This window comes from Pseudopipra pipra, chromosome 6 (assembly GCF_036250125.1).
Source record: "Pseudopipra pipra isolate bDixPip1 chromosome 6, bDixPip1.hap1, whole genome shotgun sequence".
In the NCBI taxonomy this organism is placed as follows: Eukaryota; Metazoa; Chordata; class Aves; order Passeriformes; family Pipridae; genus Pseudopipra; species Pseudopipra pipra.
Genome location: NC_087554.1, coordinates 5,012,653 through 5,034,901, shown reverse-complemented (window position 1 = coordinate 5,034,901; position 22,249 = coordinate 5,012,653). Strand labels below are relative to the sequence as shown.

The 22,249-nt window shown below is 44.7% G+C and overlaps 1 protein-coding gene across 1 annotated transcript; it reads left to right on the top strand.

The window, feature by feature from the left end:
- Positions 1-20,190: 20,190 nt before the first annotated feature.
- FADD (Fas associated via death domain) lies at positions 20,191-21,501 on the top strand. The gene is given in 3 exon segments (XM_064657156.1): positions 20,191-20,651; positions 21,064-21,335; positions 21,337-21,501. Coding segments are annotated over 3 exon segments (789 nt in total). The 5' UTR covers positions 20,191-20,281; the 3' UTR covers positions 21,484-21,501.
- Positions 21,502-22,249: the final 748 nt, after the last annotated feature.

The following is a 22,249-nucleotide window of genomic DNA, read 5'->3' as shown; positions in this document are numbered from 1 at the left end:
CCTGTGAGTTACAAAAGGTATGATTTGTATACAAATGCACGCAAAATCACATCCTGACCTGCCACAGCCAATGACTGACAGAAACTGAAAAGCTGCTAAAGCAGCAATGTTTAACACTATACCCAGAGTTTTAAAGCAAACAATTGCTTCATTCATTCTCCATCAGAATACAGGTTCTCTAAGAGACCATTCAAATAACAATCAATAAAGCTACATCATCAAAGTATGCCACACTGTCAGGAAACCACCCTAGAGAGTTAAATGCAAATGAGGCTTGGCGATCAGAGATATACATTTTGAATTGGACATATTGAAATTGTACATGCAAATAGATATACATTCACAAAACATAACTGCTACTACATTCACTAGACAAAACACAAAGGTGTAAAACACATGAGTTAGTTGCTTAGCAAACCTTGGTACTCTAAAATGGATTAACATTAAAAATAAGCTGTTATCTTCCTATGAAATAGGAAAATTCTCACATCAAACATTTCACACTAATCCATAAAACAGTAAAAACACATATTGAAAAACGTGCTAAGTTTAAACAAAAGGGGGGAGAACTGGTGTAACCTGTAAGAACATCTGTATAAAGCCATGTATGTTATCAAATTTTGAGTTGTGACAGTGCTGAAAGAAGCAGGTCTGAAAAGCAGCACGCACCTCAGGCGTTTGTTTCTCCCAAGTTGCTAATCATAGTAAGATTTGATTTCAGGACGATGGATGAGATACCTAGGTTTGTGACATGGAGAGAAAGCTATGCCTAAAAGTTATAAGAAAGAACTCAAGCAGGTTTCTTCCAGGTGTGTAAAACCCTATTCAACTACGTGACCACAGCAGCAGGAACCAGAGCAACGCAGAAGTTTGGAAAAGAGTTATGTTATGTTTTCAAGTTTACATTAGGAAATGACCAACGTGGTGAAAAGCAGTCTCTGGAATGTGTGTGTGCGTGTGTGTGTTCATGTGTGTGTGCAGTGTGCGGTGGCCACCGATGTATGATATGAGTGTGTGAATGAAAATAGTTGTGTGATTGGTCAAATAATAAAAAACAAACACCTCACAAATAACACTACCTCAGCCACAGGTCGCTTTTGAGAAATTGTAGTTTGCTAAGATTACCCTGTTCTTAAATAAAGTTTGAAATCCCCAGTTATAAAAACCCTCAGATTAAAAAAGTTATAAGTTTATACACAGTTAAGATAAGCCCCCAGTTAATAAAGTAATTATCCAAGTTGCACTACCCTATAGGAATATAAGAAGGTTTTAAAAAGGTTTACATTAGAATTAAGAAACTGAGCAAGCAATGTGCCGAATCACTGCGAAGCTTAGTAGTTTTATAATGTTTTGATTGTTAAAATTGTTGTTTGCATTGTTGTTTGCATTTTTGTTCATACTGTTTTTGTGACTTCTTAATATAATTAAAAGAGGGGATGTGTAGGGGCGGGCCAAAGGTAGCACAGAGGAAGTGCCCAGGTACAGAGCCCAAGGAGCATGCCCCAGAGTTAGTAAACTGGTTGGTTAAGAAAGTCACATGATCTGTAAGGATAAAAGGGCGCGCGAGTTCGAATAAAAGCTCTTTGTCTCACCACCGCACGAGGAGCATCACTTATTCCTTGTTATACAAGGGTCACATGCTACAGTGGGTGCCATGTGTTGGTATATTAATATAATATACAGAGACATGACTCGGCAGGTAGGTGGCAAGCAGCCAAATCTGTTTATTTCAAAGAAAATCCTCCTTATAACCTCTCTGGAGGACATGTGACTGCCTGGCCAATGACAGCACAGCACACACTACTCATGTGCCTCTGTAGGCTGTCTAGGAACTCCAACACCCATGATGCACCCCTTGCATCCCTGGGACCTGTCCCCAACATTTTGGCGGCAATTGGCACTCGTTGTTCCTCAACCTTCAACAATCTCACAGCAGAAGGGTTCTCCAAGAGGCCTGGTAATGAATTCAACTGCTTAGCCACCTCTGCCTCCACATCAGCTATTCCAAAAATCCATCTATGTCTCTTGGGGTCTTTGAAATACCTGCTTCTGAGGTAGTCAATGCCCAGGATACATGGGGCATCTGAACCAGTCAAAATGGGGTGTTTCTGCTGGTCCTTCCTGGTCAAGCTCAACCTCAGCTTCCAACATGGTCAACTCTTGTGACCCTCCTTGTGACCCTCACCCCAGAAATGGAAATAGTCTCTGGTCCCACATGTCCTGATGGCATTAATGTGCATTGACTGCCAGTGTCAACCAAAGCCTGGTATTCTTGTGGGTCTGAAGTGCCAGGCCATCGGATCCACACAATCCAATAGACACAGTTCTCCTGTGTCTCTACCTGGCTACAGGAAGGCTCCTCTAACACTGGTCTTCATTCTGCCAATCACACTTTTTTCCTGTGAATATTGACGGGAAGTACCTTCTAGCAGGTCAGACCCCTGCCCAGAGGATACCGGTACTGCACTCACTTTCATGGACTTCCCTTTTGCTCTCTCTTTCAACTCTTGTACTCGGGTTGCCAGGGCACAGGTAGGTTTCCTGTCCCACCGTCTCATGTCTTCTCCATGGTCAACTAGGAAATACCACAACACGATTCATGAGGTCTGTCCCCTCTCTCTAGCTGGGGGGCATCTGGTTCTCACTGAGGCCATATGGAGACTGTTTCCCTGAATCCTCTCTTTCAGTCTCTCCTGTTTATCTTTCTCCTCTCTAGTTAGTGTCTTGAGGTCCTTAATCAAGGTCTCTACAATGGAGATGTGGGCCTGTAGTGGTCCTTAAATCATACTGTCATACAACCAAAGTTTATTTATTATAGACATCACTGGCTCTCACTTCTCCCTAGCCTGCAATGATGTCTGTGCTGATGGCCCCATGCGTGTGAGGCTCCACCACGTCTGTGGTATACACTTAACCCTGTGAGAATCGTTGGTGGTTTGCCCATCCCTTCCAAAAATGCCATTTTCCTCAGGCATAGGATCCCCTCCTCTATGGTCTTCCAGCCCTTTGCATAATGGTCTTCCTGCAAGGAATCTCTGTAAATGAACCTCTCCCTCACACTGTCCAAAAGCCTTGCCCGGAGAGATAGGGACTTTGATTCTCTCACAAACGCCTCCTTCTGGATTCCATCAGGTTTTACAGACATTTTGGGAAGGATGAAGGCTCTGGTCAGAAAAAGAATTTTGTGGAGATATTAACTATCTTGGTCCCCCACAGCCAGATAAATAGAGTGCCCTGGAGATGGGAACAGCTGCTTTTGCTGCACAGGATACTTTCCTGCACTGTGCAGGGGTTCTTCCCTCGTGGCAGCTTTCTTGGCAGCAATGTATTGGGAACCGGTGGGTGGAAGACAAAGTCAGCTTGCAACTTGCTGGTGGGAATGCCTTCTCTGGAGACTGTAAGAGGCTCACGACTTCCAGGCTTTCTCTTGCCAGGTGCATCCTCAGGGATGAGCTGAGTGTGCTGACACCTGCAGGTCAAAGGGAGAAGGGAGAGCAGACAGAGGAATCCCTTGGGACAGGAGTCTGTCAGCTGTGCCAGAGGTTCCGGGAGGGATGGAGTCTTTTGCCAGAAGTAAGTGAGGCACGGAGATATTCCTTCTCATGCTCCTGCCATACTGCATCGGGAGAGAGCCATGGTATTGCGAACACCTGCCTTTGCACTGGAGGATATTCTGCAGGGACATGTGGAGGGTCATCTCCCACAGCACTGCCGGAGAGTCCAGGGAGGTCTAAACTGGGCAAAGGTTTCTCAAGGACAGTAGCTGCTGTGGCACATGCTCCTGAGAATGCCTTACTGCAGTGGCTTGGGTTCCCACTCTAACTTGCAGCCTTTTCCTGGCCATGTGCATCTTCAGGCAATTGCCGACTCTGCTGTTCCCCTGGCATCCTGAGTACATGTTGCAAGTCAGTGACTTGTTTCTGTGCTCCCCAGAGTTTGTATTTGGTTGACCACCCCATCCAGCTGGGCAGAGCCAATGTTGTGGGGGTGTTGATGTTGGGCTTGATTTGCTACCACATCTTTCAAGTTACCAACCATTAGAAGGACCTTTTCCATCATACAGATGGGAACTGCAGGATTTGGGGGAAGAAACCCGAGTACATCAAGTGCTCCTACATGTCTGTGGATGGCATGAAGCACTACAGAAAGCTGATGACCTGGGGATTTTGTGGGTGGGCTCATCATTGCAACTATGCAGGAGACCTGCTGGGCTCGCTGGCCTATTGCCTGGCCTATTGGTTTGTACACATCTTGCCATACTTCTGCATTGTTTCTATGACCATTCTGCTCCCCCACCACTGCATTAGGGACGAGCACCGTTGTTCCAGCAAATATGGGAAGGACTGGACGCACTACACTGCTACAGTGCCCTACCGGCTAATCCCTGGAGTATTTAAGGCTGACACAGAATCCAGGGAAAGGAAAAAAGAAACTTTTTTTTTTCAGGTGAATAGAATTTATTTACACAGGCAAACTAACACCAAGGTTTTGTGAATGAGAAAAGGTGGCTGGACTCTTGATGGAAGGGTACGGACAAACTGCTCTTAGACCAATGTGATCAGGCAAGATGTCGGGTTTATTAGGGAAAAGACAGATTATATAGTGGTAATGATGCTTAACTTCTTGTTCACACTACATTGGTTACATAAGGAAAACATGCTCTGCTGTCCACTGCTAATTGGACCACAACAGGTGGTCATAGGAGATGAGAAAATTTTATTCACCTGCCAAAACTGCTCCTTGGCATCTGGCATGAATCCACCTTTGTTCTAACTTTAGCTCGGGTAGCCATCTTAGTGGTGCAGTAGTTTTTACTATCAACACCCAGCCATGCCAGGGGAGAAATCGCAGAAATGCAACAGAAACTGTTTACACAATTTCTGTCCTACGACAAATCCCCTTTTTGGTTTTTGAACAGTTTATTTTGCATTTCTGTGTCACTCTTTATTGTACCAATAACATATCAATAAACAAGATTACATATAACAATAATAGTACATTAACAAACTTAATTTCAAGGTTTGTGCTCTTAAATTTTGCTTAACAGTGCTTCTAAATATAAAACTTATTCTTAAAACCTTTTATTCAGTATAGAACACTTCTACAAATGGAGCTCCATTCAATATCACACACATACATACATACACTTTCATCCATTCACACTCATTCGGTGGCCACCAATTAGACACACATTCACACAGACATACTTTTGAGTTCCATTTCACCATGTTCTATAAGATAAAAGGTCATAATTCTCTAATACCTTATAATGTTAAAGCTTCTTATAAACTTTCCTTCACCAACACCCAGTGAATAATTCAAAATTCATACAAAACACTCTCTTAAATTCTTAACCTCTATAATTATTTGCTTTTTAAACTTATGTGCCTTAAAAATATATAAAAAATTGTGCTCATAATACTAAAAATTGTGCTCTTGTAATACTGAGAAACTATTATATACAACAGCTTCTGATAGTGCTACTGTTACCTACAGGAAGAGCATTAACCCTGTTCTGAAGAACCAGCTTCTTTCCAAGGTTTTACCCATCATGCAGGTAGCCAGCGAACACCTGTATCTGTTAGGAGACAAGCATAGCCTCTTCCAGTCATCTTCACTTCTGCAGGCCCTTTCCATTCCCCTGTCAGTGGATCCTTATATTGCACCTTGATTATTGCTTGTTGACTTACCAGACCTGACTGCAAGGAAGTGTTATGGATAACAATGGGAGGGTCTGTTCTATTACCCATCAACCGCAAGAAATTCAGCACATATAACACTTTTGCAAGTCAGTCATGTGGACTGGCTAGCTCTTCTCCCCCCTTCTGTTTCTGCAAAAGTGTTTTCAGAACTCCATGAGCTCCTTCAATAATAGCTTGACTTGTAGGAGAGTGAGTTATTACCAATAACATGAGAAATACCCCAATTCATACAGAACCTTCGGAAACGTTGTGAGGTATAACCAGATCCATTATCAGTTTTAAGTTCTGTGGGGATCCCAAGGGCTGCTATGCATGCAGACATATGACAAATGACACATTTGGCACCTGCCCCAGCCTGGGCAGAGGCCCACATGGCATGAGAAAAGGTATCAATGCATACATGCACATATTTCAACCTCCCGAACTCAGCAACATGAGTGACATCCATTTGCCAAAGCTGCAATGCTTGTAACCCCCGAGGATTGACTCCCAAGCCAATGCCCAGCCCGTTCTTGTGACAGGCTGAACAGGCCTGTACAATCCCTCGTGCATCTGAGGAAGTGAGCCCAAACTGCCTGGCTAATACATCTGCAGACTGATGAAAAAATTCATGAGACAGAACTGCTTGCTGAAACTTATTTACTGCAGGACCAGTCCATGCAGGTGCCACTAATTTATCTGCTCTATCATTTCCAATTGCTAAACCACCGCCTAGCTTCTAATGTGAGTGATAAAATAGGGCTGTGTGCGCTGATCTAGCAAATGCAGCAACTGTGTCATGAGTGCTGCTAAGATCTTATTTTTCAGGGTTTTGACCATTGCCCGTTTGATTCGCTCTACTGTACCTACTACATAAAGTGAATCTGAAACTACATTAACAGGTTCTTCCTTCCAGAAGTTCAAGGCCCACACTACACCTCTCAATTCAAGGGTTTGCAGTGTGTCACCTGAAACACCCGGAAGCAGTTTATGTTTCCACTCTGATCCTTCCTGCCAAGTAATTGCTGAACACTGAGATTTTCTTCCAGCATCTGTAAAAACAGTAATCCCATCAACTGGATCATCTGATCGCAACGCAAGCTGTTCTGATGTTGCAACAAAGGCAACAATTTGTCTGAGGGATAATGATTTGTGACGAGACCCTCAAAATCTGCCATGGCTATTTGGAATGGTTCTGATTTCTCAAGCAACCACTCCAAATAGTTCTGGGCGACTGGTACAAATATTATAGATGGATCTTTGCCAATTAAATCACAAATTCTCCATCGCCATTTTATGACAAGTTGTGCAAACAATTCAGGTCGTGTCATGATTATCTTTTTGGGCTGATATGGTAAAAATACCCATTCCAAAATTCTTATGCTGGTTGCGATTTGACAGATGATACCCAATGGATGCTTTTTGCTTTCTCCAGAATTAACAATCAGGTACTGCACTGGCTGTTCCAGTATTATTCAACAGGCTTATCCTGCAGCTATCTTTTCAGAGATCTTAACTATAGCTGTCTTTTGGTCTTCTGACAATTCTCTATGAAATCCTGCCTGAGCAACTGACCCTAGCAAAGGCATCAGAGGAGTTAGATCCAATGATATTGGTTATTCCACACACAGGTCTGACCCACTGTATATCACCCATCAGCTTCTGAACATCAGTCAGGGTTTTTATGGCAGTGATAATAACTAACTTCTGTGGTCTCACTATTCCTTTTGTGATGGTCCAACCAAGGTATTGCCATGGTTCCTGCTTCTGAATCTTTTCAGGGGCAATCTGTAGGCCTCAAAAACTCAACTCTTCTTCTAACTGCTGTAACAGCATTGGCACATTCAGATTTTTTCCTGCTATCAGAACATCATCCATGTAATCATACACTAATAAGTCAGGGTGTTGAGTCCGGAATGACTGCAAGGCCCATGCAACATAGATCTGACACAAGGTGGGTGAATTTTTCATTCCCTGGGGAAGAGTTACCCAATGAAAATGCTGTGCTTGTTCCTCTTTGTAAATTGAAGGCACTGTGAAGGCAAATCTGACAGCATCGTCTGGATGCAAAAGGATTGTGAAAAAACAGTCTTTTAAATTTATTACCAGTATGACCCAGTCATGGGGGATCACCATAGGAGAAGGCAGACCAGGTTGCAAAGCCACCATGTCCTCCATGACTGTGTTGACAGCTCGCAGATCATGTAATAATCTCCATTTTCCTGATTTTTTTGGAATAGCAAATATGGGAGTGTTCCATGGACTTGTAGATGGAACAATATGTCCTGCATCCAATGCTCTTGAACTAATTGTTGTACTATTTGCAGCCTCTCCTCCTTCAGCGGCCACTGATCTACCCATACTGGTTTTTCTGTTTTCCATCGCAGTTTTAGGGTTGGCTGCCTATCAATGGCTGCATCTGAAAAGGAGAAGTAACCAGACGTGCTCCCATTTGCCCCAACAGATCTCGACCTATCAGGCCTACTGGTAAAGACAACACATTAGGACGAGTTCCCACTATTGCTCCATCAGAGAACTGAAAATTATCACATCTTTGCTAATCCATGTCTGCTGTACACCACCTACACCTTTAACTCCTGTGGGTGCCGTTTCCACAGGCCATGCTTGAGGCCATTTATGCCTGGGAATGATGGAAATATCAGCTCCCGTATCAAGGAGCATAGTCATAATGCTGGATTGTCCATTAGGATGCCATACAATTACGTTTTCCTCGGGTTTTTCCTGCTTTATATCTACTGCTAACAACACATCAGGGGAACCTGTTGAACCAAAGCCTCCATCTCCCCGTGTTACTGGTTCTGCATTAGGCACTTCTGCTTTAAAAGGCACCAACTGAGCTGTTTTACTGTTAGCAGGAATGAAAACTGGTGGTGTTAGAGTGTATACCATGATTTTGATTACAGCCATAGAATCTGTATCTATGACTGCTGGCACCACAAAAATTCCCTGACGAGACAAAGATAAACGTCCTACCAAATGAGCACTCAATCCTCTACCTAAAGGTCCCTGCAATGTAGACTCAATCACGTAAACTTCTTGAATCTCAAGCATAGTATCTACTGCTGTTGCCAGGTCCACGCTGGTGCTTCCTGCGGTGGCTGCACAGCAGCGTTCCAGGTACCCCAATTTCTTGTCATCGCACGAGAGTGCATCGCGCTCCGTCTGAAGTTTCCCTGCCTTTTGCTTTCATTTGTGTTATGATTATCCATTTGACAATTACTGCACCACTTTGAACCTCTTGCTGTAACAGGAGGTCCTGCTGTTATTGCAGGACGAGCAGGTCCTGGCAAAGGAAATGCTTGACACTGGGTCCTGACGTGTCCCTTCTGACCACAAGCAAGACACATCTTTCCTCTTCTTCCCTTAAAACTCCTTCCTCTCCTAGCCATTAGAGGTTTTACTACCGCACCCACTGCAGTAGCTAGATAGGCTGCGTCCTCCTGCTTAATCATTCTCGACACAGTTTCTAGGAGTTGAGCTGTACTAGCACCCCTCGGCATTGTGCTTAAAGCTTGCTTGGTCTTATCACTGGCATTATCTTAGGCCAACAAGTCCAGGAATCTTGCCTTTAAATTCTGATCCATATCTGGATCTGCATCTAGTGACTGATGCAGGCGATCTATGAACTGATTATAAGACTCATTGGGCCCCTGTTTGATTGAAGTACATGGGGGTCCTGGCTTTCCATCCCTTACTATAAGCAATGCCTTATAAGCTAAATCCTGACTAGTTTGTAACACCTCATCTGGAAACTGTGCTTGTATATCTTCTTTTTCATACTGACCAAGACCCATGAGTGCATCAGAGGTAACACCATAGAGAGGATGCCCTGGTTGCCTAGGCTGTGCGGCAGCCACTGCACAGCTGGCATTCCATTTGCTAAAGAATTTTAGCTGCTGGGATGGAGAGAGCAACGTGTTTATAATCATACGAGTATCATATGGTGTCAACAAATGCGCAGAAAAAAGATGTTGTATTATTGATTGTGAATAACTGCTTTTTAAACCATATTGTGAAACAGCTGCCTTTGCCTCTTTTATGATCTTCCAATCTATAGCCTCCCAGGAATTATTTCCTGCATTATCTACAAATACAGGAAAGGCACTGGATTCTAAGAGCTTAAAATTCCCTTCAGAGGCAGCAGCTTGTAAAATGTTTCTCCAGTACTGTGCTGGATTAACTCTCACCCCCCCTTTCCTCCTCCCTCCACCCGGTAAGGCTGGAACCCCTAAACCAGAAGTTCCCACCCCGGGCATCCCAGGAGAGGGGTTTAGAAGAGGCAATGCTGGCACTGCAGGCAAAGCTGGAATCTGGGAAAAACCTGGATTTTGCGGCGCAAACTGTCTCTCTGTGAAATGAGACTTAAGCTCTTCGAAACAGTGTAAAAAATTGTTCACTTGATCTTTTGTTGCAAGCATAGAAATCTTGTCGCTTTCATCTTCCGAGCTCTCCTCGTCAGAGGATGAACTGGGTGACGGGAGTGGAGGCAATCGCCGATCCACGTTGTCACGATACAGTGTTTCTTTCTTCCTTTGCTGCAGCGTCGGTATGAAGCTGGCAATTTCTCCCGCAGCAGCTTCAATCAGTGTAGCAGCAGCTTTTTTCAAAATAGACCCGGTTGCCATAGTAGCAAGACTCTGAGGGCGACTTCCGTGTTCAGAGGCATCAGCTCTTGATGACGTAAATTCAGGCGACATGGTGCTTCCAGGCGGCAGCGGTGCAGCGACATCTAGCGGCGCGGAGGCTTCTAGCAGCTCTGTTCCGGCCGGCGCATGTGCAAAAGGAGTTGATGACTCAGTGCCCACAGCAGGCGCAGCTGAAGGAGGGGCTGCTGGCTGCGCAGGCTCAATAGAAGATGGTAGTGCTGGCAGAGCAGGGCAAGTAGAAGGGTGTGCCGATGGCACAGCGCCAGCGTGTCTCTCTGCGGGCTCTGCTTTTTCTGCCAGCGCTGGCATGCTGCTGAACCGAGACAAACCCGCGGCTTTTAAAACTTTTACCGAGCGCGTCTTTGCAGGCGCAGGCGCCGAAACCTCCTCGAATACAAACTGCTCTACGCACCTTTGCTCCGCGGTCTCGCTGTTTCCCTGGAGAGTTGCTTTTACAGATGCCTTTGCTGCTGCAGATGCTCGCTTCATAGCATTATGCTTTTCCAGTGAATCGACTACCAGACGCCAAGTTTCAGGGTGTTTTTTAGCGTCCTTTGATCCCTTAGAGGCCTCATCCCATAATTGTTCCTTTATAGTATCCCACGTAGATACCTCAAAGGCGGCTTGAGCGGATGGGATTAACTTCTTCTCTCTCGCCCAATCAATCAACCCTTTCAGGGCTTTTTCATCAAAATTTGGCTCTCTTAGAAAGACTATAGATTGCAAGAGCCTTTCCACCACTTCTTCATCTTTGGAGAGGGTGGGCCCCATGCTCCTGCCAGCTGCTCGCTTGGCCAAAGCGAGATTCCAATTTTAACCGTGCACGGATTTGTTCACAGCACCGGGGACAGTGCTGCCTGTAACAGCTGCTTCCTTTGGCTCTCCCACTTGCCTTACGTCCCAGAGAACTGACAAACTTGGAGTCCCTGCTTTCAGGCACCAATTCTTGATGGAAGGGTACGGACAAACTGCTCTTAGACCAATGTGATCAGGCAAGATGTCGGGTTTATTAGGGAAAAGACAGATTATATAATGGTAATGACGCTTAACTTCTTGTTCACACTACATTGGTTACATAAGGAAAACATGCTCTGCTGTCCACTGCTAATTGGACCACAACAGGTGGTCATAGGAGATGAGAAAATTTTATTCACCTGCCAAAACTGCTCCTTGGCATCTGGCATGAATCCACCTTTGTTCTAACTTTAGCTCGGGTAGCCATCTTAGTGGTGCAGTAGTTTTTACTATCAACACCCAGCCATGCCAGGGGAGAAATCACAGAAATGCAACAGAAACTGTTTACACAATTTCTGTCCTACGACACTGGACAATAATCCTTGCTGTAGTAAAGGAATAAGCAAGAAATGCTGTGCTTAAAGTAAATGAAATGAGGCACTGAAATGCTCTGGTTTTTTACAAAATGGAAATTTAGAAATTTAGAAATTGCACTGAGTGTTTGCTGTTCATGCCAAGGTTTTACCTGGAATTCCCCCCGTACTCCCCCAGTTCCCAAATTACCTTGGTGTTGAAAAGATGCATGTATCTAGAGTCCTGAAATCCCCCAGAACTGGGAGGTGGTCTTACCTTTCCCAGTAGCAGAGTTCTGGAACCAGTTTCCAGACACTCAGGAGAGGAGGAAAATAGTTCTGTGATGTCTTTATGAAAGAAGTTGTCTGCTGCAGTTACTTGTGACAGTCAGAACCTACTGTCAGTAACAAGCCCAAAGGAGACTTTATTTATTGTTTGTTGCTTTTCAAGAGATTAGCTGGGAAAATACCAAACTGAAGAAGCTGATGTTAAATCATCATTAGAATCTAAAGGAAATGTTTGTGAAAGCTGGTATAAATTAGTCTAGCTCAAAAGTGACATTCTCAGCCCCTGAGATTATGGTACGTAACCAATGGAGTATTCTTTTGATGCTGAAACCAAACTTGCTAAGCCTGTGTTTTGGTTTTGCTGCAGCACTCCTGGAAAGGATGGTTTAGGCAGGAGAAAAAGGGGCTCTCCAAGCCTTCATCCTTGCCAGAGCTTCTCTGAGAATTGCCAGAATCCAGACAGAGGAACCCTGTAACCAGGTCTCGATGCTCCCTCATAGGTGCAAGTGTCAGCAGCCCCTGCTAGTACCTGCTGATGCAAATTGACAGGAAAAGCTTGAAAGTAAATGAGGGAGCCCATGCAAATCCAGGAGCAACTGGCATGGCTGAAAGTGTTCTGGAGCTGCTGATGTCCAATCCACTGATCTTAGGAGGCTGGCAGACAAAAAGATCCTCAGCATGGTGCTGGATAAGATCCTTCAGAAGTAAAGACTGCTGTTCCCATCTCCAGCCTGCTCTCCTGATTCAGCTGTGGAGGACCAAGGTAAATATCTTTGTACCTCTGGGACTTCTGGCAAGAGTTTCCACCCATCCCAGAGCCTCTGTGAGAGCTGCTGGACTCCAGGAAGGGGAATCCCTGTGGACAGGTCTCCCTTCTCCCTTGGAGCCACAGGTGTCAGAAGCCCTGTGTCATGCCAGAGGGTGCACCTGGCAAGGGAAAGCCTGGAAGTCACGAGACTGTAGCAGGCTCCAAGGAAGGCATTCCCACCAGCAAGTTGCACAGCTGAAAGAGTCCTGGAGCCACTGGTGCCCAATCCATGACTCTCAGGATGCTTCCACACAGGAAGAGCCTCCACATTGTGCTGGAGAAGGTCCTCCAGCAGCAAAGGAAGCTCTTTCCATCTCCGTGGTGCTCTTTTATCCGTCTGTGGAGGACCAAGAAAGGGAATATCTCCTGCATACATGGATTACTTCTGGCCAGAGCCTTCATCTTGCCCAGAGCATCTGTCAGACCTGCTGGACTCCAGATGGAAAAGCCTCCATGGATACGAGTCCCTGCTCCTCTGGAGCTGTGGCTATAAGCAGAGCCCACTTCTGGCTGGGGATGCACATGGCCAGGAAAAGGCTGCAAGTAAGAGTGGGAGCCCAGGCCGTTGCAGTAAGGCATTCCCAGGAGCAGGTGGCCCAGCAGCTACTGTCCCTGAGACAATAGTGCTCAATCCATGGCTCCCAGGAAGCTGCAGCTGTGCCATAGGAGAAGACCCTCCATGTGGTGCTGGACAAGATCCTCCAGCAACGAAGGCAGGTGTTTCCAACTCCAAGAGTGTCTCTTGAGCCAGTTTTAGAGCAGAATATAAAGAAATATCTCCGCACCTCTGTTACTTCCTGCAATAGCCTCCATCCCTCCCAGAATCTCTTGGAGTCTATAGGTGAGCGGGGCTGGAGCGGAGCTGGCCGGGGGGGCAGAGGGGAGCCATAAGCCGCCTTCTCCTGAGGGGGCTGTTGGAAAGGAGCGTGCAGTGGGAAGGATTGGGGGAAATGGCCTGAGGCTGAGGCAGGGGAAATTCAGGTCAGCTCCTGGAGAAATGTTTCTTGCTGTGTTTTTTGGGTGGTCAGGCACTGGAATGGGTTGCCCAGGTGGAGTCAGCACACTGGGAGGTGTTTCAGAAGTGCCTGGATCTGGCGATGAGTAACACGGTTTTGTGGTTTCGGGGTTCCTGGGGCAGTGCTGGAGTGACAATTGAACGTGATGGAATCATGGAATGTGCTGAGCTGGGAGGGTCCCATCTAGACCATGGAGTCCAGCTCTTAATTTTTATGCACCAATAAAGTAACTGAATCTGGATCAAGCTGTTTGGCTCCAAAAAATCCTCTACCGTTGTCTACACTGCAAAGTAAAACAAAAAAGACCATGCCTGTGTTCCCCCCAAAGGGAAGGCAGGCGGTTACAAACAAGGACAATAAATCGAAGCTCAGAGCACATGTTCCTTGTCACCACAGTTGTATGACACATGAAACCAGTCCTCTGTTCATTACCCATGTAGAACTCTCATCAGAAACTACAAACTTTCTTGTATGTATTTGTATATATACATATGTATATATGTATATTTGTATGTATCTATATAAGATTCTGTATCTTCAGATATGATATTGGCGTGCTTTTGTTCTGTGGCAACAAGTGGACTTCAAAGGTTGCAACACTTTATGGGATCACTTTTCTGCTTATGGGTTATTTTTTAAAGAAGGCAACAATAAAAGAACTGTTTAGCCAAATATAAGTTAAGACACTAATCAGAGGAAACGCATTGATTTTTATTTACAATTGTACAACAAGTCATTCAACTATTTGCATACTCAAAGCTAGGTTTGAAAATTCTCCCTCAGTGTTATAGGTTATAAATCTGAGAGAGGAATTTTTTCTTTCCCTGCTTCCCTGTAAGAGAAACAGAGTTTCGAATAGGGAAGGGCGTAGGGAGGTCATTAGCATTACAAAAGATGTAGCCAGCCAAACTACATTCCTTGCTAATGGGCCATCAGGGAGGCTGGGAGGTGGCTGGCTCTGTTTGGAGGGGAGTGGGGCAGATGGCGGAGTTGGCTCTGGTATGGAGGGGGGGGGGGGTGTCTGTGTGCAGGCATTTGGGGAGAGGGACTGGGATCTGGTTTTTTGGCTTCTCATCCTGGTCAGCTCGGACTGCTGGCTTCGACATGCCTGGCTGTCCCGCTCCCCGGATCTGCTCTGTTTCATCGGAGAGTTACGTGCCCGTGGGAGAGAAGGGAGGAGTTTTGAGACACCGTCACCTGGGACAGCGGTGAGTCCCATGGAAGTGGACTGCTTCACTTCCCTTTTTCCCCCACTGAGGGAAGGGTCCCCCATTTCCTTCTTGGCTTCTCCCACCGTCCAGGACCGCCCCCCCCAGACCCCTCTCCCTGCGTGGTGACTGCCGGAGCCCAACAGCGCCCCCTGCCGTCCACGACAGAGAACTGCAGGCCCTGCACCTTCAGCGATCCAACAGCACCCCCTGCAGGCCACGATTAGGCCTGCGCTAAAGGACAGAGAAGTATTCATTCAGACTTTTTTTTTCTAGGATTACCATCTAGTTTTTTTGTGTGTTCTGTTACTGTTTTTGCCAACATACATATATGTTTTAATAAAGGGTTGTTATTTCTTCTGGTTTTTTTGCCATACTTTCTCGATTAAAGCCCCCTTAATCTTGAATTTACAATTGCTGAGAGAGAGGAGTTTGGTCTGTTTTACAACTCATCCTCTTTAGCAAACATTCCAGTCTCCTCAGACTGAGACACTCAGAAATACGAAAAACTCTATTCTGAGGCTGTTACTTACAGCCATTTCAGAGTTTCCAATAAAAACTCACCATTCTTGAAATGCAAAGCCTGAAAAATGAAACAAGTGTTAACCTGGAATTCTTGTTGCCAGCACTGATCTGGACAAAAGTTATTTGAGAGTGTAGCAAAGCTAGCAACAGAAATAACCTTTGGCTCTATAGCACTGCTCTGCATTCATTGGTTATGGCAACAAAGTTTTGCTTTTAAACCCATATGCTAAGGAAACCTTTCCAGAAATTTGAGTTTTTAATGTTACTTTTCTAAGTTACGAGACCTTAATCCAGTGTACACAGATGAGACCCTAAAATAGGAGAGAGTCCAGTTCCTGATGATCAGTGGAGATGAGGAATCAGGTATGCTGAGCAGGCTTCAAGCTTTGTGATTTTTACAAGTCTATTTTTCCTAAGTGAACTATTTCAAATCTCTTGTAGGAAGAAACGCTGTTTTCTATTTTATCAACTTTCCAGTTTCAGAACACTGCAATTTATCCCTAAAATTCAACCTGTAATTTCAAAAGATAAAAATCCTTAGACTACATCTTTTGGCCTCAGTAGCCAATTGCAAATTGCCCAGGGAAGTTCAGCAACAGCACCATTCATTAAATACACTGTTCTGTACCAGAGATCCCACAGAGATTCAGCTCCAGTGCTAAATCCCATAGAGTGTCAACTGCCTTAATAGCTGATTTTTGACTTCGATGAGATTATCTCTTGTTTTCTTTGGTGTAGCTAGAACATCTAGAGCAAGGGGGCTGGGCAAAAGTACATCCTTAGCAGGGTCCAGTACAGACCATGTTACAACAGTAGCCATTTGTCTAAGTAAGAAAGGCAATTAGATACAGAAATTTATTTTCAAGGTTTATAAGAACATGATGAAATGTTTTTCTTTCCTTTGGTATCTCACATAATAATAAAGAATAAGTCATATATTCTAGAATACAGGTGTTGGGCCAGCCTGGGCACTCCATGGGCAGCAAGAGCTTTCTGTTCTGGCCACTTTTTGTCTGGGAGGAGTCTTTGTCCATATTCCATTTTGGAAGTCAGACCAGCAATTTCAGCGCAGCGCTCCTGCAAGCAAAGAGCAACCCTTTTCCCCAGGAAAGAAAGTCCTTACCCTTGGTATGTGAGGTACAGGTGGTGGGCCACTGAGGACTCACCTGAAATGAATCTTTTTATTCTCTCTTTGCCCTGCTCTTGCAGCAAAGTCCGTGTAATCAAAGGTTCACTTCAAAAAAACTCCCAGGCTTCAAACTCCCTCTGCAGTATTTCGCAAGGACTCATCTTCCCTCAAGAAACATCCAAAATAGTCGGTTAGGAACCGGATCATTTGTAGCACTTATGTGTCTGGGAAACTTCCACTAAAATCTGCACTGCTCTAACAAATCATTTCTATTATGTTTTATTCTGATGTGGGGCACTTACAATCTGTTAAGCTTGGCTCTAACACTTCCTTTGCTGAAGCTCCATGAACTGCTTTTGAAGGGAATAACTGGAATAAAGGAAGCTGCTGGGATATGTTCATTGGTGAATGTGTCAAAGTCCAGTTAAAGGGTCAGATTCAAACAGAATAAAAGGCACTAATAAATCACTATGCTCACTGTTAGAAGAGAGTTTAAAAGCATTTAAGTATCTTAACTAAAGGATGATTTGTGTCTTTTAGTTTCATATTTGTTACCAATTTAGACACCTTCAGAATTACTCTAATTTTCACACTCCTTGTAACTCAGTGCTGGCTGCTAAATTCATCTTGAACCAATTAAAATCTCAGTTGATGTTGTTTTCAATTGCACTTCAAGGTATGGAGAATAAAGGTATAAATTCTACTGATTCAGGCTTCTTTCATGTAGATTTGTCTCTGAATTTGGCTGGCTGCCATCACCAGGCACTGTGTGATTTGGTCCCCATTGTTTTGTAGAGTCACCTTCCTTGGCAAAATTCAAAAGAGGATTTTTATTTCTTATATATTTACTAGGATTACATCTCCTTTATAAATTAATCCACACACAGCAAATATATTTCTTCTTGGCAGCATGCTACCCTTTTAATTAATGTCTTTCTTTGAGTTTAAAGTATATTCAGGGCTGCAGAAAGAAAGCACATCTGTACTCTTGCACATTTCATCCCAGCTTAGATTCTCAGTGCTGGTTCCTCTTGCCCTTTGCTTTACTACAAGACCCTGCAACAAGTTAATTCCCTCCAATTTGCAGCATTTAGGGACTAAACAAAAATATGTCTTTTGAACAGGTTTAATATTTTACCTGAGAGACTGGGAGTAATACGTACATGTTTTTAATAAAGTATTATGTACTGTTTTTAAGGTTGGTGTGATTTGATGCTCTATCATCTTTCCTGGATGAGGGACATAAAGTGGAGGAAGGAGGCTGATGGAAGTCCCAAATTTATTATGAATTTGGGGGTTATTTGGTTAAACATCAAAGAAAATATTGCAAATGCTACAGCAAAATGAATTATTTTAAGGGAATGCTTATTTGGAAAAGATGATGCAGCCCAGTGTTTTTTAACTTGGGGGGATTTTATGGGAAACAGCATTTTCTGATATCATTCTGCCCACTCTTGTGGGTGCCCAGATGGGCTTTGTGTGTGTAGCCAGTTCCGTAGATTGGCTTTTTTGATCTGTGTAAGACCGTCTCTGTGTCACAGATTGCAAGAGGATGCTGAAAATCTAGTGGTTTTATCTAAGGAAGGCTTGTGCCTCTGGCAATTTTAGAAATGTTTTGGGCGTAGGAGTTCACATTGGAATGTGAGAGTAGAGACGGAGATGTCTTTAAAGCCTTTTATCAGATGGAAATCTTTTTATGACAAGGGACATAGGTCTATCAGTGTGTTGCAATGATAATAAATTAAAGGTTGTACTGAAAAAACTTTGGAAAGGGATAGCTTGTGGAATCAACATGAGGAACAAGGAAAACCCTGAACTATCTACATGTGCTGAGAAGAAAAACCATTTGGTTTTTCTGAGCTGTGGCTATCTACAAAACAATGGGATGAACTTGAACTTTCCCTTTTAAGAAAAGTTGACAACCTTTCACCTCGTGTAAGAATTGCCTCTAGAATATAGGGACTTAACATTTGCCCTATTTCTTCCCTTTTAAAGGTCAGGAGGTACCTTGTGTCACAATTAATCTTGGTGAGGAACAAAGCCTACGCTGGATGCCCTGTGTTTACAGGGAAAACTGGGGGGGTCTCCAGGGGCAGGCAAGGTCACGCAGGGAGGGCAGAGGCTGTTTACCTGAACAGCTGTCAGGGAGGGACACCATGGGAATGGCATCCCTTTGGGAGCGGAGCTCTGTTGTGCCCTTTCTTGCTCTTTGTGGAGTGAGTCCTTTCATAGAATTATAGAACCATTGAACCATTAAGATTGAAAAAGGACTCTAAGATCGAGTCCAACCATTAACCAGGCACTGCCAAGTCCACCACCAGGTCTCTAAGCACTACATTTACACATCTTTTAAATCCTTCCAGGGATGGCAACTCCACCGCTCCCCTGGGCACCCTTTTCCAATGCCTGATCATCCTTTCAGGGAAGAAATTTCTTCTTATATCCAACCTAAACCTCCCCTGATGATTTTCCTCTTGTCCTGCCCCTTTTCCTTGGGAGAAGAGGTCAACCCCCTCCTGGATACAACCTCCTGTCAGGCATTTGTAGAGAGTGAGAAGGTCTGCCCTGAGCCTTCTTTTCTCCAGCCTGAGCCTTTCATCCACATACTGCTTTCCTTTTCCTTTTTTGCAAAAAAAAAAAAAAAAGCCAAAAACCCCAAAAAACCACACAAAACAAAACACCAAACCAGAAAGTAATTCTTATAGGTGTAGGTGTTCACAAGAAGTCCAATAATTTGGTATTAAGCAGGGAAGCTACAGTTCCCCCAACTTCAGGCTCAGCCAACATGAGCACTGGGGAGACACTGCTGAGGCCATGCCTTGAGTCCTGTGTCCAGTTCTGGGCCCCTCAGTTCAAGGACATTGAGGAGCTGGAGCAAGTCCAGAGAAGGGAACAGAGCTGGCGAAGGGTCTGGAGCACCAGGAGCAGCTGAAGGAGCTGGGGGGCTCAGCCTCAAGAAAAGGAGACTCAGGGGGAACCTTCTCACTCTCCGCAACTCCCTGACAGGAGGGTGGAGCCAGGTGGGGGTCGGCTCTGCTCCCAGGCAACAAGGGACAGGACAAGAAGACATAGTCTTAAGCTGCACCAGGGAAGCTTCAGGTTGGACATTAGGAAGAATTTCTTCACAGAAAGGGTGATTAGAGACTGGAATGGGCTGCCCAGGGAGGTGGTGGAGTCACCGCCCCTGGAGGTGTTTAAGAAGAGTGGACGTGGCACTCGGTGCCATCGTCTGATTGACAAGGTGGTGTTGTGTCACAGGTTAGATTCGACGACCGCAGACGTCTTTTCCAACCTAATCGATCCTGTGATTCTGTGACCCGGACAGGGCTGAGGCGCCGCGCTGCTGAGGCACCGGGGCCCGTCCCTGCAGCAGGACATCGGCCTCCAACACAAATCCTCCATCACAAAACAAGCCCGTTGGGCTCGGGGTGTGTGGGGGTAGGTGGTTTGAAGCGCTAGGTTCCCAACCCCAGGCTGCGCGGCGCCGAAGTCAGAAAACTACAACCCTCACGGGCGGTGCCACCGTCGCCATGTTAGGGCGGGGAAACCCGCGGTCACGTGAGTTCCGGGCAGGGCGCGGGCCAGGTCGGGTCGGTCTCTTTGTTTCCCTTCCTTCTCCGGCTTCCCGGGAAGTCACTCTGCCAAAGCAGGAATGGCGTTCGCCTGCGGAGCGTGGGACCAGGACGCCTCCAGCCACCCCGCACTCGGCGCGGGGCCCACTGTGAGCCCGTTCCTGAGCCTCCTGCTCTCCATCTCCGCGGGGTTGTCCGAGGCCGAGCTTGACTCCATGAAGTTCCTCTGCCGCGACAAGATCACAAAGAGGAGGCGCGAGTCTGTGCGGAGCGGTAGGGAGCTCTTCGAGATCCTGATGGAGCAGCAGCACATCGGCAGCGACAACCTGCACTTCCTCAGGAAACTGCTCGAGCGCATCCGCAGGGGCGATTTGTTGTCACAGCTGGAGCAGTTCGAGGAGGAAGGAGGGCTTGGTACTCCTGATGATCAGCCAGATGAGCAGGAAAAACGTAGGTGGATTATAATATATATTATAATATATATATATTTTACATATATATACTTTATCTAAGTTATATTTTTGTATATGTATAATTATACATATATATGTGAACACAAACGGCTTTCCGAGGTGGAAATTATCTCTATTTTTTTTTTATCTTTTTAAAAATATTTTTATTTATGGTCACTAGAAAAACGACTTACGTATGTGGAATTCCAAGTATATCCAGTATTTCATGTATAGCCAAGTAAATCCAAGTATTTCAGAATGTGCTGTAACTCTCAGTACGTGCACTGCACCAAGAGCAGTAGCATTTTGCTAAAAAAAAAACAACCAAAACCAAACTGAACCCCCAACTTTTAAACATTCTCTTGTATTTCTTAGTAAATGGCTAACTTGATGTATTTCTGCTTTTTCAGGTCTTCTCAAGTTAGCTAATGATGTCATATGTGAGAACATTGGGAGAGACTGGAAAAAGCTGCTGCGACAACTTGGCATGCCAGAAGTGAAACTGGACAGAATAGAGGCAGACTATCAATTTAAATCGTATGAGCAGCTTGTCCAGGGACTTCGAGAGTGGCAGAGATGGAAGGGAAAAGATGCAAACGTGGCTGACTTAATAAAAGCTCTTCGGGGCTGTCACCTGAATTTGGTGGCAGACTTAGTTGAAGAGAAGATCTCACAGCTGAACACTGGAGCCAGATGAAATCAATATCAAAACACTTCCATGCCCCTCAGATATGGATGAAAAAAGCAAAAGTGCCGCCTTCTCTTCTGGACCAAAATACTTATCACTGGTTGCTTATTGTGCCATTAGTTTAGGTGCCTTAGTAAATTAATTTCTGGACACAGGAAAATTAACATGAAAACAGATTCTTTTCAGGTGACACTTTGTAGCATGATGCTTCCTTTAAGATATTTTAGCTTTTAGAAGACCTGAGCACCATTTTGTAGAAATTCTCACACTTTTGTTCTGCCACCCACCTGAAAAGATTTGCTTTACTGCAGATGCTTTTTGATTCATCTTCTCTGGAAATACATCCATGAGACACTTCTGAGGCAATTGTGGTTTAAAATTTCATGGAGAGGTTGGATTTTTTTTTTTCCTATTAGAAATGTAATGTGAAAGGAGAAGGAGTGTCTTAGCTGTGTACTGGATTTTCCTTCTGAGAAGCATAATATAATTTGCCAAATACATTTGCTCTCTATCAAAGGATACTAAGATGACTGTAACCTCAGACCCCAAGACTGCAGTGCAAGAGAGGTACTAAATGTTGTGGTGGCTTTTTCTTAGTAAAAATATGCCCAGGTTTGAAAATGAACTGGTTTAAATCAGTACCAAGTGCCTTCACCATCCTGAAGAAAGTGTTCTCCTGAAACTACCGAAGAAGTTCTGTGTCTCTCAGATGTTTACAGCAGCCTCTTTTGAAAGCTGTGCCTGCTTTAGGATCCTTTGCTAGGAATTCTTTCCTAACTTCTGTCACAGAGGCTGCTCATGGTTGCTGGCAAGTGCAGCTCAGCTCCTGGTGACAAAAATGTGTACTGTGCCAAAAACCTAGAAAACAAACTGGTTCCTTTTGGAGGGGTGTGAGTAATTCTGTATCA